The sequence below is a fragment of the Ovis canadensis genome, chromosome 4 (genome assembly GCF_042477335.2).
Source record: "Ovis canadensis isolate MfBH-ARS-UI-01 breed Bighorn chromosome 4, ARS-UI_OviCan_v2, whole genome shotgun sequence".
Lineage (NCBI taxonomy): Eukaryota > Metazoa > Chordata > Mammalia > Artiodactyla > Bovidae > Ovis > Ovis canadensis.
In genome coordinates this window covers 47,757,027-47,784,657 of record NC_091248.1, presented here as the reverse complement: position 1 = coordinate 47,784,657, position 27,631 = coordinate 47,757,027, and the positions used below count along the sequence as shown (strand labels likewise).

General features: G+C 38.3%; 1 protein-coding gene across 7 annotated transcripts in view; it reads left to right on the top strand.

Annotated features, from left to right (window-relative positions):
- Nucleotides 1–27,631, top strand: part of CROT (carnitine O-octanoyltransferase) — a 50,807-nt gene extending 23,176 nt beyond the window's left edge. For all 7 annotated transcript variants that reach the window (XM_069587739.1, XM_069587740.1, XM_069587741.1 and 4 more), the window contains 11 exons: nt 4,907–5,000; nt 5,834–5,959; nt 7,943–8,044; nt 11,216–11,299; nt 11,381–11,488; nt 11,715–11,845; nt 19,390–19,513; nt 20,868–20,946; nt 21,036–21,129; nt 21,249–21,368; nt 26,682–27,631. In XM_069587739.1, the coding sequence (XP_069443840.1) occupies nt 4,907–5,000; nt 5,834–5,959; nt 7,943–8,044; nt 11,216–11,299; nt 11,381–11,488; nt 11,715–11,845; nt 19,390–19,513; nt 20,868–20,946; nt 21,036–21,129; nt 21,249–21,368; nt 26,682–26,802 (1,183 nt within the window). In that variant the 3' untranslated portion in view covers nt 26,803–27,631. The remainder of the gene's footprint in view (nt 1–4,906; nt 5,001–5,833; nt 5,960–7,942; nt 8,045–11,215; nt 11,300–11,380; nt 11,489–11,714; nt 11,846–19,389; nt 19,514–20,867; nt 20,947–21,035; nt 21,130–21,248; nt 21,369–26,681) is intronic.

Genomic DNA, 27,631 nt, shown 5'->3' with positions numbered 1-27,631 from the left:
ATGAAATTACCAAAGAAGAAACTTGTAGAAGACGTTGGGGGAGGCCAGTGAGGGGAAATTGGGAAGACACACATTTGATGGTGGATAGAGAACAACAGTCAGTGAAAAAGGCCAAGTAGTCAGTGAGTTAGAAAGACCACAATGTAACAGTGCTACAAAAGCCAACACAGAATTTCAAGATTGACTCCTGGGTGGTAAAAGACTTTATAAAAGAAAAATGAGACTGAGATAAAGCTGCTAAATCTTACGGGATGCCATTGCTAATATTCAGAAACACATTTTCAAGATAATCACTGGAGGACAAAACCTGATTACAGTAAATTAAAGAATGAGTGGAAAGTAATGAAGGCAGATTTTGAGGAAATATCAAGGATAAAATATTTTAAAATATGTATGATTCTAAAGTATAAATACTGTTAATGCAAATTTTTAAATATAAAAAAATGCATGTGTACTGAAAACAAGTCCATAGATAGTCAAATTGAAAGAGAAGAGGGGTAATTACAGTTACCAAATCTATACCTCTTTTTACAATATGAATAGAGAAGTTATTTTTAAATCTCCTTTGAGGTATGATTAACATATAAATCTGTGCATATTTTTCTGTACAACTGGATGAGTTTGGAGATAAGCATACATTGATTAAACTATTACCATAATGGATACCATAGCATATTCATCATCCCCAAAGATGTCCTTCCCTCTTTATTTGTAAAAAAATTTTTGGTGGTAAGAACACTTACCTTAAGATCTACCCTCTTAGCAAATTTTTAAGAGTGTTGAGTTCAGTTCAGTCGCTTAGTCGTGTCCGACTCTTTGTGACCCCATGAATCGCAGCACACCAGGCCTCCCTGTCCATCACCAACTCCTGGAGTTCACTCAGACTCATGTCCATTGAGTCAGTGATGCCATCCAGCCATCTCATCCTCTGTCGTCCCCTTCTCCTCCTGCCCCCAATCCCTCCCAGCATTAAAGTCTTTTCCAATGAGTCAACTCTTCGCATGAGGTGGCCAAAGTACTGGAGCTTCAGCTTTAGCATCATTCCTTCCAAAGAAAGTACAGTGTCATTAACTACACTATGCTGTACAATAGATCTCTAGGACTGACTTATCTTGTATAACAAACTTTGTGTCACTTGACAGTGCTGTGCTTAGTCGCTCAGTTGTGTCAGACTCTTTGTGACCCCATGTCCTGTAGCCCACCAGGCTCCTCTGTCCCTGGGGGTTCTCCAGGCAAGAATACTGGAGTGCCATGTAATACATGGTTGCCATGCCCTCCTCTCAGGGATCTTCCTAATCCAGGGATTGAACCCAGGTCTCCTGCATGGCAGACAAATTCTTTACTGTCTGAGCCACCAGGGAAGCCTAAGAATACTGGAGTGGGTAGCCTATCCCTTCTCCAGGAGATCTTCCCAACCCAGGATTCAAAGCAGGGTCTCCTACATTGCAGGTGGATTCTAATGCCTCCTCATTTTCTCCTTAGCCTAGCCCCTGGCACCCACTATTCTTTTCTGCTTCTAAGACTTTTATCTATTTTAGATTCCACATATAAGTGATACCATGTAGTGTTTCTTCTGTGTTTAGCTTATTTCATTTAGGATAGTGTCCATCAGGTTCATTCACATTGTTGCAAACAGTGGAATTTTCTCTTAAAGCTGAATAAAATTCCATTTGTATGTTTATACCACATCTTGTTTATTCATTCATCCATCATTAAATATTTAAGTTACTTTTGCCTCTTGGCTATTGAGAATAATGCTGCAAGGAACATGGGAATGCAAATGTCTCTTTGAGACCTTGGTTTTAGTTCCTTTGGATATGTACACAGAACTGGGATCACTGGATCACATGCTGTTGGTGCTAAGTCACTTCAGCCGTGTCCGACTCCATGCGACCCCAAAGACGGCAGCCCACCAGGCTCCACTGTCCCTGGGATTCTCCAGGCAAGAACACTGGAGTGGCTTGCCATTTCCTTCTCCAGTGCATGAAAGTGAAGTCGCTCAGTCGTGTCCGACTCTTAGCTACCCCATGGACTGCAGGCTACCAGGCTCCTCCGTCCATGGGATTTTCCAAGCAAGAGTACTGGAATGGGGTGCCATTGCCTTCTCCGGCTGGATCATATAGTATCTCTATTTTTAATTTCATGAGGAACCCCCATAGTTCTATAGTGGCTGCACCAATTGACAGTTCCACCAGCAGTGCAGAAGGGTTTTCTTTTCTCCACATCATCAGCAGCGCTTGTTACTGCTTGTCTTTTTGATAATAGTCTTTCTGAGAGGGGTGAGAGGATATCTCATTGTGCTTTTGATTTACATTTCCCTGATAATTAGTGATGTTGAGCACTTTTTCATGTACCTCTTGGCCATTTTTATATCTTCTTTGGAGAAATGTCTGTTCAGTTCCTTTGCCCATTTTAAAATCGGGTTGTTTGGTTTTCTGGCAATTAAATTATGAGGGTTCCATGACCTCTTACCAGATATATGGTTTGCAGATATTTTCTCATATTCTGTAGTTTGCTTTTTCACTTTATTGTTTCCTTTACAGTGCTAAAGCTTTTGGTTTGATATAATCTTATTTGTCTATTTTTACTTTTGTTGCCTGTGCTTTTGGTATCACATCTAAGAAATGATTGCAAAAGGTTAATGTCTGGAAGCTTTTTTCCCATATTTTCTTCCAGAAGTTTTATTTTTTTCAGGCCTAATATTTAAGCCTTAAATCTATTTTGAATTGACTTCTGTGTAAGGTATAAGATAGGGGTCCAGTTTCATTCTTTTTACGTGGTAATTTTCCAACACTGTTTACTTAAGGGGCTGTTTCCCATGTATTCTCGGTCTCCTTGGCACCTCAGCTGGCTGTAAGTGGACTTATTTACAGGCTCTCCATTCGGTTCCATTGACCCGTGTGAGTGTCACCTGTGCCACATTGTTTTGATTTCCATAGCTTTGTTTGGATTGGCCAAGATGTTACAGAAAAACCCTACTGAACTTTTTGGTGGACCCAGTATATTTTTGGAAAACTCAGCAGTGGTCACAGGACTGGAAAAGGTCAGTTTTCATTCCAGTCCCAAAGAAACGCAATGCCAAAGAATGCTCAAACTACCGCACAATTGCACTCACCTCACTCGCTAGTAAAGTAACGCTCAAAATTCTCCAAGCCAGGCTTTAGCAATACGTGAACCGTGAACTCCCAGATGTTCAAGCTGGCTTTAGAAAAGGCAGAGGAACCAGAGATCAAATTGCCAACATCCGTTGGATCATCGAGAAAGCAAGAGAGTTCCAGAAAAACATATATTTTTTCTTTATTGACTATGCCAAAGCCTTTGACTGTGTGGATAACCACAAACTGTGGAAAATTCTTCAAGAGATGGGAATACCAGACCACCTGACCTGCCTCTTGAGAAATCTGTATGCAGGTCAGGAAGCAACAGTTAGAACTGGACATGGAACACAGACTGATTCCAAATAGAGAAAGGAGTACGTCAAGGCTGTGTATTGTCACCCTGCTTATTTAACTCAGAGTACATCATGAGAAACACTGGGCTTGGATGAAGCACAAGCTGGAATCAAGATTGCTGGGAGAAATATCAATAATCTCAGATATGCAGATGACACCATTCTTATGGCAGAAAGTGGAGAAGAACTAAAGAGCCTCTTGATGAAAGTGAAAGAGGAGAGTGTAAAGTTGTCTTAAAACTCAACATTCAGAAAACTAAGATCATGGCATCTGGTCCCATCACTTCATGGGAAATAGATGGGGAAACAGTGTCAGACTTTATATTTTTGGGCTCCAAAATCACTGCAGATGGTGACTGCAGCCATGAAATTAAAAGACGCTTGCTCCTTGGAAGAAAAGTTGTGACCAACTTAGACAGCATATTAAAAAGCAGAGACATTACTTTGCCAACAAAGGTCCATCTAGTCAAGGCTATGGTTTTTCCAGTAGTCATGTATGGATGTGAGAGTTGGACTGTGAAGAAAGCTGAGTGCCGAAGAATTAATGCTTTTGAATTGTGGTGTTGGAGAAGACTCTTGAGAGTCCCTTGGATAGCAAGGAGATCCAACCAGTCCATCCTAAAGGAAATCAGTCCTGAATATTCATTAGAAGGACTGATGCTGAAGCAGAAACACCAATACTTTGGCCACCTGATGCAAAGAATGGACTTATTGGAAAAGACCCTGATGCTGGGAAAGATTGAGGGTGGGAGGAAAAGGGGACAACAGAGGAAGAGATAGTTGGATGGCATCACCCACTCAATGGACATGAGTTTGAGTAAACTCCAGGAGTTGGTGATGGATAGGGAGGCCTGGCGTGCTGCAGTCCATGGGGTCGCAAAGAGTCGGACACAACTGAGCAACTGAACTGAATAGTCTTTATAATGATTTTAAGTAACAATGGCACATGTGAAAATATTTAAAACTACATGGTATTTCTATTTTGGGGATTAAACCCAAGTATTAATTGGGTATAGACTAAGTCCTCTGTTACTATATTCACATAGTTTTTAGTTAGATAAAATGTATATGATATTTGTGAGTTTATGTACCAGAATATTTTTAAATTTCTCCATTATGCAGGGCATTTACTTGGATCTTGGAAGTGCATGTACCTTTTGAAAGTATAAATTATATCAAACAGAAAATTTATTTGCTTAAGCTCTTGTCAAGTATACTGATGATATTAATAGGTACATAATCACTGTGGCGGAAAAAAAGGTGTAGGAGATAACTCCATTGCTGTAGAGACCATAATCCCTTTCTTTGGATAATACGGAATACAATAGTATTCTTTGGATAATATTTTAATTAAAATACTTAAATACTAATAAACTTTGTAACCTATGAAAGGCCAAAGTAGCTAGTGCTCCTACCTGTGCTCTTTTTGAATCTTCCTTATTTAATCTTCCAAAGGCAATTGACATACATCCAAAAGAAATGCCACAGTGAACCCGACGGACCTGGGGTAGCAGCATTAACTACCGAGGAGCGAACTCGATGGGCTAAGGTTATAATTTACATTTTTCTTTTCTTTAAAGGTACAATTGACTTACAACATTATATTCAGGTATACACATAAGGATTCAGTATTTGTTTCTATTGAGAAATATCACAGTAAATCTAGTTAATGTCCATCACCGTACAGAAAATTTAAAAATATTTTTCTTGTGATGAGAACTTGAAGATCTACTCTCTAGCAACTTTCAAATATGCAGTACAATATTATTAACTATAATTTAGAATTGGGGAGAGGATATACTTTTATTTTGTTTACATTTAAACTTCAAACACTCAGCTCAAGGACATGCTGGCCCTTGGAAATAAAGACAAATGAACAGACAGCTTTAAGCTTTAAGCAGTTTTAAATATATTGTACAGTATTGAACAATCAGAAAATCTAGGGGAAGGCATAACATTATGTGTGGTTAGTCACTCAGTCATATTGACTTTTTGTGACCCCATGAAATTGTAGCCCACCAGGCTCCTCTGTTTATGGGATTCTCCAGGCAAGAATACTTGAGTGGGTAGCCATTTCCTTCTCCAGGGGACCTTCCCAGCTGAGGGATCGAACATGGGTCTCCTGACTTGCAGGCATTTTCTTTACTGTCTGAGCACTCAGGAAAGCGAGCATAACTTTATAGCTTTATACATTTAGCAGCACAAGTGTAGGGACTAGGCATGCTTTTGGAGAAGAAAACCTGTTCAGGACTCAGCACAGAGGTCCTTGAATTTACACTTTTCCTGATGAACCTTTTCGCTAACTTTTCAAAAACCTGTTGAGCTTTTCTGACTATTTTATATTTAACTTGTAACATTTTATTTTTTCTTCTTGCCCTTTAGGCACGAGAATATTTGATTAGTCTTAATCCAGAGAACCTGACTATATTAGAGAAAATTCAGAGCAGTTTACTGGTATTTTGTTTAGATGATGACAGTCCACATGCTACACCAGAAGATTATTCTCAGGTATTCGACTATCTTGTTCTGTTATTTCTCTTTTTTTTCTTAAGAATTTGTTCGTTTTTGGCTGTGCTGGGTCTTTGTTGCTTTGCATGGGCTTTCTTTCCAGTTGTGGCAAGCGGGATGTACTCTCTGGTTGCTGTGTGTGGGCTTCTCATTGCGGTGGCCTCTCTCGTGGAGCACAGGCTCTAGGGGCATGGGTTTCAGTAGCTACCACTTACAGGCCAGACCTCTGTCCCCTGTGTTGGCCGATGGGTTCTTAACTATGAGACCACCAGGAAAGTCCCTTGTTTTATTTCTTCCCACAGAGTTTTCTGGAGAACTCTTGTGTAAATTGAACATGAGAAGAATTTTTTTTTTTTAAAGAATCACTTTGTTAAGTATAATTGACATGCAAAAAACTGTATATATTTAATGTATACAACTTAGTTTGAAGTATACACCTATAAAACCACCTTGAAACATAATCGTGAAAACAGCTGTTTCCTAGATTTTGGAAACATATTTTATCTTGGAATGGGGTAGCTAAGAAAAGAAAGCACAAATACTAAGTCATAAAATATAAATATTTTGTGCAAGCTTTTAAAACGTTTTCTTAGCTACACACACATAAGATTATACAGAAATAAATAATGCTTTGTAAGTCCTTGCCACGTTGTTCAGCTCTGTTTAGAAAGAAAGAAAATGAAGTTGCTCAGTTGTGTCCGACTCTTTACGACCCCATGGACTGTAGCCTCTGTCCATGGGGTTTTCTGGGCAAGAGCACTGGAGTAGGTTGCCATTTCCTTCTCCAGAGGATCTTCCCGACCCAGGGATTGAACCTGGGTCTCCCACATTGTAGGTAAACGCTTTACCGTCTGAGCGGCAAGGCTGCTTAGATCTTACATGTTGTTTAAAGAAGTATAGGTATTATTTGCTTGTCACATGCTTGTCACATGGCAGTGGTTCCCAACCTTTCCATTGATTATATATACAGAAAATTTGCATAAGGCATGGGGGCAAAATGAGCTTTTCAAACCAAAGGTGACATGAAAACCTACCTATAGCCCACAGCAGTAGGCCTTGATACCTTAGTTGGTGAGGTCTGTCCTAAGAATTACATCACTCTTGTGACTTATTTTATCATTTGGTTTTGTAGAACACACTGACGTTAGTGAGTTTAAGGATAATTGGGGTTTTATTTATTTTGGGGGGGACATTACCATTTCCTGGGGAAAAAAAAAAGATGAGCAGTTGTATTTGTAGGAATCTCAGAATCTTTGCATCTGTCAGTATTAAATGAGAGAAATGAATAATATTGGATTGAAAAATTTTGTGACTTGAAAACAGTTTTTCCCTCGTTAGCTGCTTTTTTAAAAGTAGAATCAACAAGCTTCTTGAGGAAGGATATATTTTAATTAAATGTTGCTCAGTTGCTGCAATGTACAGTTAGACATATTTATTGCTGCTCATTAAATATACACACATGTGCTCACACACACAAGTACATACATAATAGAAGTTTCACAAAACAGTAATTGCTTTGACTGTGATATACTCTGATATTTATGTTCTGTTGTTATTCTTTTTGTAAAGATGTTTACAGTGATTTCCTGACTCACTTATAGCCAAAACCTAGCATTTGAGAAAGTGGCTTAGTGGGATATGAATTCTTGAAATGTTTTCCTTGTAACTAGACTTTCATGACTAAAGTAATCAAAGCTTCTTATCCTATTAAAGTTACAAACACCTTGTCCTTTCACTTTGATATTCTCTAAACATTCATGAATATTGTCCCATCCTCTTTTCTGTTAGAATTTCTTGGATTTTGAATATTTAAATAGTCAGGACCTAAATTATTATTTCTTGAGAATAGCTATTATTTTATTAAATTTGGTTTACCTGAAGAGAGGAAAAGTGAGATCATGTGTGTTTGTATGTATTTAAGGTACAAATACTTAAAAATCAATATGAAGATTCTTTTAATTTGAAATAATAAATTTATTTTAGGTTTCTGCGAAGATTCTTCATGGAGATCCAACAGTACGCTGGGGTGACAAATCTTATAACTTGATTGCCTTTTCTAATGGAGTATTTGGCAGTAATGGTGATGTAAGTAAACTACTGAAGTTACTTTTTCCTTTTACTCTTTTCTGTTAAATGAGTGGCAGTAATCTACAACAGTTAGGCTGTCCTGTGGCAGGATAATAAATCATTTTTTAGCTTTATGGCATTAGAGTAAAAGTTTTAGTTATGAATTCTCAGTGAAAACAGTATAGGACAAATTATTTTCGTCTGTAGTTAGGCTAACAGTTTGATGTGTGTCTGTAAAATGGAATTTGCATGTATCTTTATGTAGTTGAAGCTCTTTTAAAATCTACTGCTACTTGTTGAAAATTAAAACACATTTTAAAAGGTATAGCATTATGTATATGTTCTGTGCTCAGAGAAATGTCTGTAGCTATATTTGTACATTTACCTAGTAATTTTGTAACCTTGTTAAAAAAAACGACACATGATCTTTGGAACATTGTTTACTTCTGGATATTAAAATATGTGGTGCTGGATAGCTTTTTTTTTACCTTCTTTATAAAATATATGTATACACACACCCAACTTGTTTCTCTTCTGTTCTCCTATGGTTGTCTTTATAATCTCTACCCTGCCATTTTCTGATGGACATTCAGGAGGTCTATGAACCAAGAAAATGAGGAAATCAACCTAAGTCAGAATTCCAATCTATATTTATAATCTGGTTATATAACTTTTCATAAAGTATATGACTTGGTATAAAGTAGTATGAGATAGATTTTTTTTGTTTGTTTGTGTCTGGGGGCTTTCCTCCAAAAGATTTAGTGACTGTAAAATACTAAAAAGACCTGTAATGTTGATCTGGGTTCAGTAGTTGTATTAATCAGTAATTTTTTTCAGTTTTAGGTGATAGAAGCCTAAACTGTCATCACCTTACGGAGATATTTATGGCATGGGGTACAGCTAAATTTGTGTTAGGCTGACTTCCAGGGTCCAAATGCTTTCATTAGAAAATTCTGCATTTTTTGGCCTCACTTTCCTATGCTCAGCTTTATTTTTGTGTAGACGATACCACGTGATGGTTTTACCTGCAGTCCCATGTTTTCACAGCTCTCCTAGTAGGTTATTGTTCTCTATGGAAATAGCCAGCTTTTTTTTTTTTTTTTTTTACCCCTCTGGTTCCAGCAAAAGACCTGAGAATAATGCTGGTTGGTTGTATCAGCCTGTGTGAATCTTGTGCACATTCCAGGGAGTCCACCTGGCCTGGGTCACATGCCAAACCTTGGGACCCAGCTAGTAGAATCACTCACTCATTCAAACCACCACAGAGATGTGCGCTGGTTGCCTAAAGAAAAATAAAGTAGTTGTTACTGCCAAAGAAGGTGGAGTGGTTGACGTGCAGGTAATAGAATGTCTGTTAACAGTTATCTTTCTTCTTCCGTAAGAGTCCCCTGTTGACAAAAGATTTCTTGTTAATTGCCTCAGCTTTTTTCTCTTCAGCTCCTTGTTTGATTCTTCTTAACCTCCTCAGTCTGGTTTATAGCCTCACTATTCCCTGGAAACTGTGCTTTGTAAAGTAGTTAACAACCTTCTGGCTTCTTCCTTCCATCTCTCCTTGACTTGTCGGATGCAGAGGATGTCCCTCTTCTTCATGCGCATCTCACGTTGCCTTCATCCTAACAGCCTCTTCCTGTCTCCACATTCTAAAACTGAGCTTAATATTATTCATAACCAATTTCCCCCTCTGCCTGCTCTCTCTTCTGGTTTGTTTGCACTTATATTTTTCTAGTGTTTACTTGGTACTCTCATTTTGAGAGTTTTGTTTCACTGTGTGTTAAATTGTCCAAACCGAGTGTTACATTGTTATGTAAGGGTTAAGTTACTCTCATCATGAAGAGTTTATCTTCTTGCTTTCCTCCCTCACTCCCAGCCCCCTTAAATTACCACCTTGTACTACTTTGATTTTTACTGATGGCAGCAATATCCTGTGGTTTGCTCAAATTCAGGAGGAAGTAATTTTAATCATATTTTCTATTTTGGGATAAAAATACTGGTCCTATAATGAGCATGTGTCTTTGTACAACTGAGATACTTTCTTTCAGTAAAGTGTGTGGACACATTTTATGTGTATGCATTATTGCCCATATATTTATAAAATTGATCTGATGGTCTTCATTAGATAATATGCTTTCAAAATTCCATGTAGGTTACTCTTGCAACCCAAGATGATTACTGAAAATACCATTTAAATATAAAACATTATTAGTAAAGCATATATACTATAAAGTTAATTTGCTCTTAATCTAGAGTCATGTTGCTGCTCTCTTACGTTGGTACTAGAATAGGTGCTTTATTGATTAGACTACATAATCGCATTTCCCTCTCGGAATTTAAAATCCTGGGGTCAACTGTTTTGTCTTCTCTTTGTTAGAGGGTTTTGTGAAGATCACATTTGTTGTTGTTCAGTTGCTCAGTCGTGTCCGACTCTTTGCATCCCCATGGACTACAGCACGCGAAGCTTCCCTGTCCTTCACTCTCTCCCAGAGTTTGCTCAAACTCATGTCCATTGAATCAGTGATGCCATCCAACCATATCATCCTCTGTCACCCCCTTCTCCTCCTGGCTTCAATCTTTCCCAGCATCAGGATATTTTCCAGTGAGTCAGCTCTTTGCATCAGGTAGCTGAAGTATTGACACTTCAGTATTGCTCTTCTTACTGGTTGCGTTTTAACACTGTTGTCTCGGTGAAATAATATATGCAATGTCTGTGAAAATTCGCTGTAAAGCTACAGAGTACTATGCAGGTGTGAGATGCAGTTAGAAAAGGGTTTGTCCATGACTCGTGGGTCTTGTTACCTGTGCTGTCACTGGCGGCTCCATATGCTGGTTCATAGTGCTCTCACCACTCCTTAACATTTACCACTGTGTATGTATATGTGTGTACTTCCTTTACCTTCCAGTACAAATAGCAGTTGTTTTCTCTTTGTGATTCATATTTACTTGACATCCTTTCCCATTACTTCAAGAGCCCCAATTAGGTGCTTCTGACTTTAAATATTCATTCTTCCTCAGAAAATAAAATACATCAATTACTTACTATACTGTAGAATATCCCTGTCTTTATCATTATGAGTTGAGGCATATGAGAATTCTGCTCTTGTGTGTTAAGAGTGGGGCAAAAATGAAAATAAAATACTGGGTCAAGTCTTAACTTACATAAAGTATTCAAAATCTTGTATGTTTTCATTTTAGCATGCTCCTTTTGATGCAATGGTTCTGGTAAAAATCTTCTATTATATTGATGAGAAAATTCTTGAGAATGAAGGAAGATGGAAGGTATGTTAGAACAAATGATTTCCTCCTTTTTCGCCTCATATTTTTATAGATACAGTATTTTTAAGTTTTCCCTATTTTCAGGGCTCAGAAAAAGTACGGGATATACCGGTTCCAGAGGAGCTTGTTTTCACTGTGGATGAAAAAGTACTAAATGACATCAACCAAGCTAAGGCCCAGTATTTCAAGCAGGTAGATTTTTCACTTTTCTCTTTGATAGTTAATACTTTAACTTTTAACTACTGTGTATGACTATTTGGCTATCATCCACGTATGATGGCATACAACATTTAAAAGTTATAGCTTTTAACACCTTTATTTCTGTTTTATTCGTTTAATGCTAATGATAATTTGGTTATCTTTGGGGGTATTCTCCTTGGGTATATGTTCACTCTTCCCATTTAATTCTGTTTGTTAGGCGTCTGATCTCCAGCTTGTGGTGTATGCCTTTACATCTTTTGGCAAAAAGCAAACCAAGAAGAAGCAGCTTCACCCTGATACATTTATTCAGCTGGCACTTCAGCTGGCCTATTACAGACTCCATGGACGGTGAGGACCAATCCTTCTCCATTTTCAGAGTCTGGAGGCCGAAGGGGGTATCTGTACTCTAGCTGTTCCACTGCAGCTCCCCAGTGTCTCCGCTGAGGTTTTTTTCCCTCTTGGCACTGTGCCCTAATTTGCACTTTCATCAGCAGTGTTGTTAGGTTTCCATCTGTGACACTTTGACAGTCTTTCCTTGTTTTTCATTACCTTGATACTTTTGAAGTACCTGTTCTCATCTTACAGAGGTTTGCCATGCTTTGGAATTCAAATCACTTGGTTTTCTTGAAGCCTGTTTTCAAATGGGTTCATGACAATAAACAGTTTTATGGAACCTAGTCTTTACTCATTTTTAGGATAAGAGAGATGGTATGTTGTGACTTTCTACTTCTTAAGCAGAAGTGGAAGCTTCTTGATCTTTTTAAAATTTTATCTGAGAATATGTATCTTTACGTTTTTAAAGTTTCTCTTTGGTTGAGCTGGGTCTTCATTGTTGTGCATTGGGCTTCCTTTAGTCGCAGAGGGCAGCAATTACTCTTTGTTGCTGTCCACGGACTTCTCATTGCAGTGGCTTCTCAGGTTTTCAGTGTACATGTCTTTTTGTCTCCTTGGGTAAACTTAGTCCTAAGTGTTCTTTTTGATGCTATTGTAAATTGTTTTCTTGATTTACTTTTCAGATTACTTATTGCTAGTGTATAGAAATGCAACTGATGTTTGCATGTTGACTTCATACCCTAAAAAAACTGAATTCATTTATTAGCTCCAACAATTTTTTTGTAGATTCTTTAGCATTTTCCATATATAAGACCAGATATCTGTGAATAGAGATAGCTTCAGTTTTTCCTTTCTGATTTGGATGCCTTTTCTTTCTTTATAGCTAGAACAGCCAGTACTATGTTGAATAGAATTGGCAGAAGCAGGCATCCTTGTCTTATTATTCATCTTTGCTGGGAAGCTTTTGGTTTTCCACCACTGAGTATGGTGTTAACTGTGGGTTTTTCATAAATCTTTATCATATTGAGGAAATTCCTTTGTTCACTTTTTATTATGGGAGAGTGCAAGATTTTATAAAAAGCTGTTTCTGTGTCAATTGTGTTTATCATGTAGGTCTTCTTCTTCATTCTATTAATGTAGTATATTACATTGATTTTCATATGTTGCACCATCCTTGCATTCGTGGGATAAATCTGACTTGGTCATGGTGTACAGTAAGATCCCTACATACAAATGAGTTCTGTTCTGAGTGTTCATTTGTGAGTCCAGTTTGTTGGTAAGTCCAACAAAGTTAGCCTAGGTACCCAACTAACACAGTCAACTGTATAGTACTGTACTGCAGTGGGTTTATATATTTCACACAAATAATATATAAAAAACAAACACAAAAATAAAACGTTTAATCTTACAATACAGTACCTTGAAGAATGCAGTAGTACAGTGCAACAGCTGGCGTATGGAGGCTGACATTGAGTGAACAGGAAGAGTCACTGACTGGAGGAGGCAGAGATGGGGAGATGGTGGAGCTGAAGGATCATTAGCAACAGGAGATGGAGGGCAGTTTGAACAACCACTTGCAGAGGATGCATGCTCATGACAGTGTACGCCAGACATGTGAACTAACTTACATGATTGATGTGGACACACCTTCACATCTTTGAAAGTTGGCAACTTGAAGGTTCATATGTAGGAGACTTACTGTATCATCCTTTTAATCTGCTGTTAAATTCAATTTGCTATTAAAGTGGAGAGGATTTTTGCATCTATTCCCTGATGGCTCAGCATGGAAACAATCCGCCTGCAGTGCAAGAGACATAGGAGACATGGGCTTGATCCCTGGGTCAGGAAGATCCTCTGGAGGAGGAAATGGCAATCTCCTCCAGTATTCTTGCCTAGAGAATCCCATAGACATAGGAGCCTGGCAGGCTACAGTTCATGGGGTCCCAAAGAGTTGGATGTGACTGATAATATTTGGATTTTGGACATAAGGAATATCGGTCTGTAGTGTCTGTTCTTACGGTGGTTTTGCCTAATTTTGGTATCAGGGTAATGTTGGTCTCATTTTATGAAATGATCCCTCCTCTCTAGTGTTTTTGGAAGAGTTTGAGAAGGATTGGTGGTTGATTTTTTTTTAAAAATTAGAATTCATCAGTAAAGCCATCTGGTCCAGAACTTAACTTTGTAGGGAGGTTTTTGATTGCTGACTCATCTCATTACTTGTTATATGACCTGTCATATTTCTGTTTTTTCTTGAGTTAGATTTGCTCATTTGTGTATTCCTCAGAATATGTCCATTTCATCTAGGTTATCCAGTTTATTGTAAATGGTTGTTCAAAATATTCTCTTACGGTGCTTTTTTTATTTCTGTAAAGTCAGGAGTAATGCCCTCTTTTTCATAGTTTATTGTAATAATTGATGTCTTCTCCCTTTTTTCTAGTCAGTACAGCTAAAAGCTTGTCAAGTTTGTTGATCTTGACAAAGAAAAGAATCAACTTTTGGTTAGTTCACTTTCTTTGTTTTTCATATCTGTATTTTGTTTATCTCTACTGTGGTCTTAATTTGTTTGTTTGTTTGTTTTGCTGGCTTTGGGTCTAGTTGGCTCTTCTTTTTCCTAATTCCTTAATGTGTACAGTTAATTTACTGATATGAGATTTTCTTCTTTAATATAAATATTTAGAGCCATAAATTTCCCTCTGAACTGTACTTTTGCTTCATTCTATAAATTTTGGTAAGTTCTGTTCTGCTTTTCATTTATCTCAGTGTGTTTTCTGATATACCTTGTGATTTCTTCCCTACCAGTTGGTTAAGAGTGTGTTGTTTTATTTCTACATATATGTGAATTTTTCAGTCTTTCTTCCGTTGCTTTGTAGCTTCATCCTATTGTCATTGAAGAAGATACTTTGTATGGTTCCAGTCTTTTTAAATGTATTGAGATATTCTGTGCCCTAATATATGGCTATCCTGGTGAATGTTCCATGTGTACTTGAAAAGAATTTATATTCTACTATTTCTTAGTGGCATATTCTCATTCTGTCTTTTGCACACATGCACGCTAAATTGCTTCAGTTGTGTCTGACTCTTTGTGACCCTAGGGACTGTAGCCCACCAGGCTTCTCTGTCCATAGGTTTCTCCAGGCAAGAATACCAGAGTGGGTTACCATGCCCTTCTCTAGGGGATCTTCCCAGCTGAGGGACTGAACCTGCATCTCTGCATTGCAAGTGGATGCTTTACCTTTGAGCCACTGGGGAAGCCCCTGTCTTTAGGTGTAGTTGTTGTTCAAGCCTTGAACAGTGTTGTTCAAGCCTTCTCTTTCCTTGTTGATCTTATGTCTACATGTTTTATCCTTTATTGAAAGTTGGATATTGGAATCTGTGACTGTTGTTGTAGAGCTGTCTAGTTTTCTTTTCAATTCTGTTAGAGTTTACTTCATGTATCTTTGAACTCTCTTGTTTGGTACATGTATTTTTATAGTTGTTGTGTCTTGATGAGTTATATCTTTCATCAGTATATAATGTCCTGTTTGTCTCATTCAGCTTTTCACTTAAAATACAGTTTGTCTGATAATAATACTGCCACTCCAAATAGAAAAAAATATCTGTAGCCACTCCAGCTCTCTTTTGGTTACCATTTTTTTTCAACCTTTTATTTTTAACCTAATGTGAAGTCAGGTGGGCCTGAGGAAGCATCACTACAAACAAAGCTAGTGGAGGCAGTAGAATTCCAGTTGAGCTATTTCAAATTCTAAAAGAGGATGCTGTGAAAGTGCTGCACTCAATATGTCAGCACATTTGGAAAACTCAGCAGTGGCCACAGGACTGGAAAAGGTCAGTTTTCATTCCAATCCCTAAGAGAGGTAATGCCAAAGAATGCTCAAACTACCACACAGTTGCACACATCTCACATGCTAGTAAAGTAATGCTCAAAATTCTCCAAGCCTGGCTTCAGCAATATGTGAACCGTGAACTTCCAGATGTTCAAGCTGGTTTTAGAAAAGGCAGAGAAAACCAGAGATCAAATTGCCAACATCCGCTAAATCATCAAAAAAGCAAGAGAGTTCCAGAAAAACATCTATTTCTGCTTTATTGTCTATGCCAGAACCTTTGTGTGGATCACAATAAACTGTGGAAAATTCTTCAAGAGATGGGAATACCAGACCATCTGACCTGCATCTTGAGAAACCTATATGTAGGTCAGGAAGCAACAGTTAGAACTGGACATGGAACAACAGACTGGTTCCAAATAGGAAAAGGAGTACGTCAAGGCTGCATGTTGTCATCCTGTTATTTAACTTATATGCAGAGTACATCATGAGACACGCTGGGGTGGAGGAAGCACAAGCTGGAATTAAGATTGCCGGGAGAAATATCAATAACCTCAGATATACAGATGACACCACCCTTATGGCAGAAAGTGAAGAGGAACTAAAGAACCTCTTGATGAAAGTGAAAGAAGAGAGTGAAAAAATTGGCATAAAACTCAACATTCAGAAAACAAGGATCATGGCATCCGGTCCCATCACTTCATGGGAAATAGATGGGGAAACAGTGGAAACAGTGGCTGACTTTATTTTTTGGGGCTTCAAAATCACTGTGAATGGTGATTGCAGCCATGAAATTAAAAGACATTTGCTTCTTGGAAGAAAAGTTATGACCAACCTAGATGCATATTCAAAAGCAGAGACATTACTTTGCCAACAGAGGTCTGTCTAGTCAAGGCTATGGTTTTTCCTGTGGTCATGTATGGATGTGAGAGTTGGACTATAAAGAAAGTGGAGCCAGAAGAATCGATGCTTTTGAAGTGTGGTATTGGAGAGGACTCTTGAGAGTCCCTTGGACTGCAAGGAGATCCAACCAGTCCATTCTAAAGGAGATCAGTCCTGGGTGTTCATTGGAGGGACTGATGTTGAAGCTGAAACTCCAATACTTTGGCCACCTGATGCAGAGAGCTGACTCATTTGAAAAGACCCTGATGCTGGGAGGGATTGGGGGCAGAAAGAGAAGGGGACAACAGAGGATGAGATGGTTGGATGGCCTCACCGACACAATGGACATGGGTTTGGGTGGACTCCGGGAGTTGGTGATGGACAGGGAGGCCTGGCATGCTTCGGTTCATGGGGTCGCAAAGAGTCAGACACGACTGAGCGATTGAACTGTACTGAACTGTTCTCATATCTAAAGCAAATCTCTTGAGGATAGTATGTAGACTATGCTTTTGTTCATTTTGCCAATCTCTACCTTTGGAGAGTTTAATATATTTATATTTAAGATAATTACTGATGAGGGAGAATTCTGCCCCTTTGCTATGTATTCTGTAGGTCTTATGTGTTTTTGTTCCTCAACTCCTTCATTCCTGCCTTTTTTGGTATTTAGTTGATTTTTTTTTTTTTTTTTGGTAGTGTACCATTTTGATTTCCCTGTCTTTTCTGTCTCTATTTTTTAAGCTGTTTTCTTTATGGCTACCTTGGAAATTACATTTAACATCTTAAATTTATAACAACCTAGTTTGAATAATACCAGCTTAGATTTAGTAATATACGCTGTGCTTTTGTCCATCATGGTGCTGTCCTCTTTATTTTGTCACAGATTTCATTTTTTTACATTGTGTGTTCATTAACATAAATTTTCATTACCATTTTATGTATTTGTCCTTTAAGTAAAAAAACCGTTAAGCATTTTTGCTCTGTCTCCCATGTTTCCTATAAATGGATAGTTAGATTTGGAAACTTGAAAATAGTAATCAGTAAATTTTATTATTTTTTATAACAGTAAATCAAATAGTTCATCTTATTTGTTTCCTATCATATCCTGTTCAGTTTTTAAGCCAACATCCATTATAAAGTTTCCTCCTTGATATTTTTACCTAACGGTTTTAGTGGCCATTGATGATGATTACCAAGATCTCTATTATTTCATTACAAGTTGCTGAGTAGTGATATTTTTTCATTCATTCTTACTGCCTTTATTTTTAAATTTTTTAAAAGGTTTTTTATGTGAGCCATTTTAAAAGTCTTTGTTGAATTTGTTACAGTATTGCTTCTGTTTTGGTTTTTTGGCCAGGAGGTATGTGGTATCCTAGCTCCCCGACCAGGAATTGAACCCACACCCCCTACATTGGAAGGCAAAGTCTTATGCACTGGACCAGGAGGGAAGTCCCTAGATTGTTACTTACACTTTCTCCTTCACATTTTGAAAAGATACTAATTCAGCTAGGGGAGATAGTCTCATAGAAACACTGAACAGAGGAGGCCTAGTAACTATTTGAGGGAATTTCTTGGTGGTCCAGTGGTTAAGACTGGGTGCTTTCAGTGCCATGGACCCGGGTTTGATCCCTGGTCAGGGAACTAAGATGCCACAAGCTGTGTGGCATGACCAAGAAATAAAAAAGCATTTGACCCCTTTTAGTGCCCACTTGCAGACCTTTTACTCTGATTCCATTTGATTGCTTTAACTGAATTCCTATCACCAGGAAAGAGAGCTTTGTACCAAAAATTATTATATCATTTTTATCATTCTCCAACCCATGAAAATAGTCATCATCCTTGGGCAGCAGTTCCCAACCTTTCTGGCACCAGGGATGGGTTTTCTGGAAGACAGATTTTCCATGGGGAGAGGGGAGGGATAGTTTCAACATGATTTAAGCACATTACATTTATCGTGCACTTTATTTCTAATATTACATCAGCTCTACCTCAGGTCATCAGGCATTAGATCCCAGAGGTTTGAGGACCCTTTGCCTAGGAAAGGGAAACTTATTAAATAATGCTTTTACTTACTTTTACAGTCATTCAAGCTCTGTATGAGGGAAGGAAAGGCCAAGCACTCTGTATTCTCTATTGCTGTGTAATGAATTACCCAATATCTTAGTAGCCTGGAACAACAAACACTTCTTGTCATCTCGCATTTTCTGTCAGGAAGCCAGGCGCTGCTTAGCTGGATGCCTCTGACTTCAGTTGTTATAGTCAGGGTGTCAGCCAGCGCCATGCCCTCACCTGAAGGCACTCCTGCAAGAGGATCTGCGTCTAGTCTCACGCACACGGTTATTAGTGAGGTGCCTTTCCTCCCAAGCTCTAGTCTAGAGGCCTCTCTACAGGGCAGCCCCCAGCATGGCAGCAGGCTTTCCTCAGAGTGAGGAAGTGAGAGCGCATGAGAGAGCTCACTTTGTAACCTGATTTCAGAAGTGACTTCTCCCTGCTTTTGTCCTGTTCTTTTTGTTAGAAAGAAGACACCGAGGCCATCCTACACCCAACGTGAGAGGTTATACCAGGGCATTAGGAGCAGGAGGCAGGGACCACTGGAGGCATCTTAGAGGCCACCTACCACAGACACCAAAGCATACAACCTGATGGCAGCCTTTGAAACATTTGTTATACCAAGCCTGAGTAGTTTTTGCTCTTGGCTGTTGAAAATATCCTCTTGTTATTGAAAATCTGAGTTGCAATCTATATCATAGAACTTAATCTCTGACCAAAGCCAGCTTTACTAGGTAAACTCTTTGTAGTAACTTTATAGTGTTTTCTTTCTCATGATACATTCTCTTTCATTTTCATTTTTTCTTATAGTCCCGGTTGCTGCTATGAAACAGCTATGACAAGATTATTTTATCATGGCCGTACAGAGACTGTGCGACCATGTACCGTAGAAGCAGTCAATTGGTGCCAATCTATGCAGAATCCTTCTACCAGTGTGAGTATTCAAAAAGAAAAAAGATAAGTTGTTTGTTCTAAAGGAAACCTGATCCTTGCATAACTAACTTCTTCAAATCCCTGAATCAATAAAATATTTTCAAACCTTTTTTCCTGGGAACTGTCAAACATTTCTTCATTTGCCAGTGAAGTATGTATTTGGAGAGAGTAAGAAATAGGGAACACCTGATAAGCCCATTTGTATCATCTTCTAGGCAAAGTAATTTCCCACACCTGAGTATTTCACTACTGTTGATCTGCCTTTAGATAACACCCATACAATGCAGACTGTTCCCAAACGCCTTTACAAGGAAACTTTTCTTGATGTGGTTGAACGTTTTTGAAATGAGATTTTTTTTTTATATTAGAACCAATATAGCTTTAGATGTCTTGTTTTGTTTTATACTCACTTTTAAGCATTTACCACAAAAGGGTAGTACATTCTCACTGCTGTTTTGGTATTGCATTCGCGTCTTTAGTCTTGATAGAAATAGTTATATATTGTTGTTTCGTCACTGCCGTGTCTGACTCTTCGAGACCCCATGGATTGTAGCCCACCAGGCTCCTCTGTCCCTGGGATTTCCCAGACAAGAATAATGGAGTGGGTGACCACTTCCTTCTCCAGGGGATCTTCCTGACCCAGGGATCGAACCCCTGTCTCCTGCATTGCAGGCGGATTCTTTACCGCTGAGCCACCAGGAAAGCACCTAGTTATATATGTGTTACCTTATTTTAATTTCATGGAGCTGCTTAATTATCTTTTTTGTACAACTATGCTTTCGCTTTGAAATTATAATTGCTTTTGTCTTTATACTTGTTAATATCACTTTAGTGCTACCCACAAGTTCCTATTTTCTTGTTCTGGAAAGGAAATAAGTTTCAGAGCATATAGGAAGGAAAAGGCAGTGGAAGAGGGGGTAAGGGTTGGGGGGAAGGATAGATTGGAAGTTTGGAATTGACATGAACACACTGATGTATTTTAAATGGATAACCAACTAGGACCTACTATAAAGCATAGAGAAGTCTGCTCAGTATTCTGAGCATAGTAACCTAAATGGGAAAATAATCTGAAAAAGGATGGATAAATGTATATGTAGAACTGAATCACTTTGATGTGCACCTGAAACTAACACCAAATTGTTAATAACTATACCCCAATATAAAATACATTTTTTAAAAAAAGGCAATAGAAGAAGTGTGGAAAAAGACACAAAAATTATGTGTCTCAAGGTCTTTCTTGAAATTTTTCTTTTTTCTCTTCTAAATTACCCAAATTCTAATTACTTTGAGCTCAGGTTTTTCTGTTTGGTTTCTGTACAGTTTGTTATTAAAGTATCTCTTGATTTTTAATACAGCTTCTTGAGCAGCAGCACATGATGTTAAAAGCTTTTGCAAAACATAATAAAATGATGAAAGACTGTTCTACTGGAAAAGGTACTTAAACTGGAATTACTATCACTCAAAAAAAAAAATTCTCTTGTGCAGGAAACTCTTCTAACTTCAAGTTTGGGGTTCTATTGCAGGATTTGACCGTCATCTTTTAGGCCTCTCACTCATAGCAAAGGAGGAAGGCCTCCCTGTTCCAGAACTCTTCACAGACCCCCTCTTCTCCAGGAGGTAACATAAAGCGGTGTCTTGTCACCTCAGCAGTTCTTCTTCCAGGATGTTAAAAGCTTTTCAGAAACAACATAAGCCTCTGTAAGCCTAGTAAAATATCCTTTCTTTGTGCTGTACAGTGGAGGAGGTGGAAACTTTGTTCTCTCAACCAGTCTGGTTGGTTATTTAAGAGTCCAGGGCATGGTGGCTCCCATGGTGCACAATGGCTATGGATTCTTCTATCATATCAGAGATGACAGGTAAGACTGCTCTTTTTCATTCTTACTGTGCTCATTTTTGTTATTTGAATGTCTTCCCTCCACTATGATTCTGATGTTATCATCTGTCACTTGCTCCATGGGCAGTTATTTTTTACCGCTTAGGTGTTTGACGCATACTTAGTCTCTCTTTCCTGCTTTTGAGACTTTGGTGAAATCAGTCCTTAAGGTGTTTTGTGCACAACACTGTTTCAAGATTGACTCGGTGACCATATCATCATTCTCCAAAATCAGTACACATATTACCATACTTGTTCTGCCTCAGGTGTTTGATGCTAAGTTCAGATAAAAACTGACGGTCTGTACATATGTGGTTGTTAGCACAGTCATAGACAACAGCAATGATACCAAGACAAGAGACAAGGTAAATTAGTTTACATTCAGGAAAGGATGGTTTACCCATTTAGATGCATTCCATTTTTATTGTATGGGGTTTGACTTAAATTTTTGGAGCGTGAGAAAGAAAATACTAAAACCTGGCAAGAGAAAGAGGCGGAGAACAAGATAATTAAGAATTGACAAAGACTTGGAAGGTCCCCATTCATAGAGTCTGGCTGTTTCTTTTCTAAGAGCTTGGGTCAGGGAATTAAAATAATGAGGCTACATTTAGCACTGTGTGAATAAGAAGAGAGCAGGCTTAGAAACATTTCAGGTGGAATGTGAGAAATGGAAGTAATGGTATCTCTGACATGTTTCACTTTCTAAAATACTGTTTTTCTACTTTTCCTTTTTTAAAGAATTTAGTATTATTTTTTCAAAATTTAATTATCTGCCTCCATTGCAAGAGTGGTTTGTGTATACCCGAGGTGCTTGTGTTTGTTGCCATCTTATATGGCAAGTCTTAGATGGCATATTCCCATAGTCGTATTTGCAGTTTCTATACATTAATTTTTAAATTAATGATAAAGCTTAAACATGGATCTTATTATCCTTTTTTGTAATAGGCAGAAGTCAAAAATCATCATCGCATACAGAGAAAACTGAAGACTGTAGCATATTTCCTGGCAAGCCTTGGGTCTCACCTTGCATGCAGGGCTATGAGTTTAGGCCAGATATGCCTCAGGGCTTTGACTTTTTGAAAAAATACATTTTTCATGATCCTGGGATGAAACTTCCATTCACTCATTCAGGAGATATTTAGTGAGAACTTACAATGTGCCGAAGATTGTTTTGGGTGCTGAGGACACAAGACAGACGAGATCCCCTCTCTTGTAGATTGTAGTTTTCACATGGGAAATAGGAACAAAAGGAAACAAATAAGTAGGGCGACTGCAAACAATGATGAATATTGCAGAGGAAATAATTGCGTCACTGTGGTCATAGAAACAAACCGGCGGGGAGACAGAGCGCTGCTTTCTGTAGTGTGTGGTCAGGGGATGTGTCTGAGGAGGGCTGATGAGGCTGAGATGTCGAGGGTGTGAAGGAATTCATCATATGAATCGCTAGGAGGACAGCCCTCCAGCACCTGTCCCCTGCTCGCTCTGCAGCAGGTCCTCGGTGCTTTCACCTTTCCTTTCCTGCAGACCATTCTCTGTGCAGCAGCCCTGATGGCCAAATGGAACCCAGGTCATACTCTCCTACTCAGAACCCTCCGAGGGCTTTTCCTTTCAGTCACACAAGATCCAGAGTCCTCCTGAGAGACCTCATGATCTTGCTCTCATCTGCCTCTGACCTTGTCTCCTGCAGTGCTTCTGATGGCCTCCACTCCAGCCACAAAGGCTACCTTGTACCTGCCAGGAAAGCACTGTCCTCGGGGCCCTCACAGTTGTGATTTCCTCCTCTTAGTAGTCTCTTCCGCAGTATGTGCAAGGTGATCCCCTTATTTCAAAGGCTCTCATCAGAGAGGCCTTCCCTGACCACCTAGAATAGCAGTCCCCTTTCTCCACACACACCTGTTGTATTGTGACATTTATAACCACCCAGTGTGTGTGTATGTGTGTGTTATCTATCTTTACTTCCTAGAATATAAGCCTGTAAGAATGTGATTTTTAATTTATTTTTAATCTCCAGCTCAACATGTTGTGCTCATTCCTATTTCCCAGTGACTTTGTGTTTAATAGAAGCACAGAAGTCTGAGGAGAGGGAAGAGCTTGGAATATTAAGGGGCAGTGTGGCTATGCATTAACAATTGAGTGGGAAGTTGGTAGAAGAGATAGAAGAAGGGGAGACCAGGGCTAAAAGTGGTAGGAAGGGCAGTGTTCTCAACCCTGAATGCATTCGAGAATTACCTGGAGAGCTTTAAAAACAGTATTCCTGCAGGTACTGATTTGGTTGGGGTGCTCCATTGAAGTAGGGCCTTGTAACATGGTAAGGAGTTTGGATTTCCTCCGAAAAGTAACGGGAAGCATTTTACCAATTTAAAGTATTAAAGTTACTTGTTTAATTTACATTTGAGAAGGACCCTTGGCTGTTATATGCGATATAAATTAGGTAGATAGTAATATGAACAAGAATGAGATGAAAGAAATCAGGAAGCATGGATGGTATGTATGTTGAACAAGGCAGTTGATACTGAAGGTGGAGGGCAGTGGAGAGGTTTGAGAGATGTTTTGGAGGTAGAGCCAGTAAGACTTATTGACGGATTACTGATTCCTATGGCGGCATTTACTGGGATGGAGAAAACTAGAGGGGAAATGGGCATGTTAGGGTGGATATTTCGTTTTGTACATGGTCACTTCAAAATTTCTGCTAATACAGGAATTAATTATAATTTGTATTTATATACAAGATAATATGCCAGTAGGCAGTTGGATATGAGTTTGGAGCTCAAAAAACAAGTCAGAGCTCAAGGTGTACTCAATTTCTGAGTCATTACTGTGTATATACCCCAAATACATGGAAATTCTCTGAAAGGAATTTTTCATTCATTGTTAAGCTTGCAAATGTGTGACCTAGAGAAAGTTATTTTTGAAATAGCATTTTATTTTATGTATATTTCATGCTCATTGTTAAAAATATTTTGTAAAATATGGAAAAATATAAGAACAAATTTAACATTTGTTATAAGACATGACATTATTTTTCTAATCTATAATGTGCATAGATTATAGCATATGCTTTTTTATAAATGTAGATCATAAGTATTCTAGCGTCCTTTTTGTGAATTGCATTCTCAATATTATTTCAGCCATTTCTCAGTGCCATTAAATATGCTTTGAGGTATTTTTGGTTGAGTAATATTTAATCTTGTTGTTTAGTCACTGAATTGTGTCTGACTCTCTGTGACCCAATGGACTGCAGCTCGCCAGGTTTCCCTGTCCTTCACTATCTCCCAGAGTTTGCTCAAACTCATGTCCTTGAGTCAGTGATGCCATCCAGCCATCTCAACTTCTGCCACCCTCTTTTTTTGCCCTCAATCTTTCCCAGCATCAGTGTCTTTCGCAGTGAATTGGCTTTCCGCATCAGGTGTCCAAAGTATTGGAACTTCAGTATCAATCCTTCCAATGAATATTCAGGGTTGATTTCCTTCAGGATTGACTGATTTGATTTCCTTGCAGTCCATGGGACTCTCAAGAGTCTTTCCAGCACAGTTGGAAAGCATCAACCTTCTTTATGGTCCAGTTCTCACATCTGTACATGACTACAGGGAAAACCACAGATCTGGCTATACAGACCTTTTATCAGAAAAGCGATGTCTCTGCTTTTGAATATACTGCCTAGGTCTGTCATAGCTTTCCTTGCGAGGAGCAAGCAAGCGTCTTTTCCTTCCGTGGCTCCAGTCACTGTCCGCAGTGATTTTGGAGCCCAGGAAAAGAGAATCTGTCACTGCTTCTACTTTTTCCCCTTCTGCTTGCCGTGAAGTGACAGGACTGGATGCTATGATTTTAGTTTTTTGAATGTTGAGCTCTAAGCCAGCTTTTTCACTCTCCTCTATCACCTTCATCAAGAGGCTCTTTAGTTTTTGGCCATTAGAGTGATGTCATCTGCGTATCTGAGGTTTAGTCTTATGGATTTCCATAATTAAACCACTTCCCTACTATTTCCAGGTTTTCTCATTACAAATAATAATATGATAGTTAGTGTTTCTTATTTTATCACATCATTGCCAACTTTAGGCATTATAAAGCAGTCTGTACAAATTTTTATAGGAAAATATAACCTAACCTGAATTCATATGAAGCAAAACATTTTCTCTTTGTTTATTGGCATCTGTGCATATTCTTTGGTGAATTATGCATGTAAGAATGATTATTCTTTCTATAGTTTAAAAATGTCACTGAATTTTTTAAAAAATTTAACATATAAATAGAAATTGTTACTCTTTGTGAAGAAATACTTAGCTTTTGCTAAATATTTGAGAGTTGTATGTACAGTATAGCTAGAAAATGCCTACTGATCATGAATCACCAGTGAAAGCAAGGCAGGACTTTCTGTAGGTTCCTGTATATCTTTCAGCAAATATAATCCACCCAAACATTGGTTTCATTATTATATACCAGGCCGGAACACATTTTTATTTCATTCTGCGTAATCTAAAGTACATGTCAAAGATACCTACTTTCCTGTCTTAATTTTCAGTGATGTGAAAATTGCATGGTCATCCATAGATTTATATTATACAACATTTTGATTTTAACTTGACCATAATGCATGTTTTGGTGTAGAAAATTTGTGTGTCTGTAAAGGGGAAAGCTAGTTCCAAGAGAATTAACTAGTAGCCACATTTCTGCCCTGAGCCCTTGAAGAGCCAGGCTTTCTTCCTATTTATTTCAGCTTCCTGGGGTCACCTTTATCAGCTACTACAAAGAGGATTTCTTCACCAGGAGCTTCTAGAAGGACATAGTGTGGAGGGCATATCTCGGCTTCAAGAGAGTTTCTCTGGGTTTTCTAGAAACAGCCTTTCTCTCCTCTTACCCTTCTTTTTCTATTTTATTATTTTTGTTTACTCTCTTCAAGTATTCTTTAAAAATAGTTCAAGTTTTATTGCAGACAGTGGCATGAATGCATTTAACTCATCCCATTTGTGGCATGTTAGGAAGGTCTTTTATAGGAAGAGGCGAGTTTATTTAGCACACTAAGACCTAACTCCAGAGCACCCTTGAGCTCTGACTAGTTTCTTGTTCCCTTTTATCCTCAGGCTCTAGTTACAAGGTAAATTAGGTGTGCTATATGTAAAAATGTGGCATTACTTTCTATTGTATCAGGTTACATTTGCCCATAGTGAGCAAGCAATCCTATTTCGTATATGAATAGCCAGGTGGAACAAAGGTCATGGCTTTCTTCACTGCTACCACTTGGAGCCTTTTCATATTGACATTTTGTTGTACTTAATCATTTATTATTTGTACTTTGCAGGTTTGTTGTGTCTTGTTCAGCCTGGAAATCATGTCCAGAGACTGATGCAGAGAAGCTAGTTCAGCAGGTCTTTCGTGCTTTCCATGACATGATGCAACTGATGGAAACGCCTCATCTCTAGAGACTAATCATTTATTAAGCACTTACCAAAATATATAATTGGGCGCTGGGAGTGGGTGGTATTGTGAGATAGGAAGGGATGTTGACTGAAGGAAACTTGTTAAATGTAGAGATCAGTGGAATCATGCTCTCAAAATTTATCCTGACATAGAAAGTAGAAATACTTTTAAGCTTCCTCTGATGCAGCAGGAATGCAAATTACAATATGACTGTAGAACTATGCAAAGTTTAAGATCAGCCTCAACAATGCAAATCTACAGATTTTAACAGTGCAAATCTAACTCTTAAATGTCTTTGTTGGTACCTAAGTAAGTAATAAGTCTTCTTCCTGGACATCATCGTAGAGTCCATCTTTCAAGCACTTTAACATTTTCTAGTTGCCAAAGGATATGAAATACATGATTGAATGCTAACTTCCCTGAAATCAGTGGTTCCACATTCACCACAGGGATATACGCCTGTTTGGGATAGACCACTACAGTTTAATCTAAAAGTTTATGTTGAACAGATAGAATTAGGTTGTAGTAAGGAGGTTTACACCCTCTGACACATACAGAAAACCCTTGCAAATTCATTACATCATTACATTGAATTGCCCAAAGTTTGTTTGGGTTTTTCCATAGCATTTCCATAGTTTTTCTTACAGAAAAACCCAAGGGAACTTTCTGGCCAATCCAATAATTAGTTTTGTGAACATGAACTTAAAGCACTTATATTTAGACTTAATGACTTTAAAAGGATTGACTACTAAATCAGATTCTCAGGATTTCTTTTTCCTTTATTCAGTTTTGTAGTTTTTACCCTCAGAAAATAAAATTTTCAAAATCATA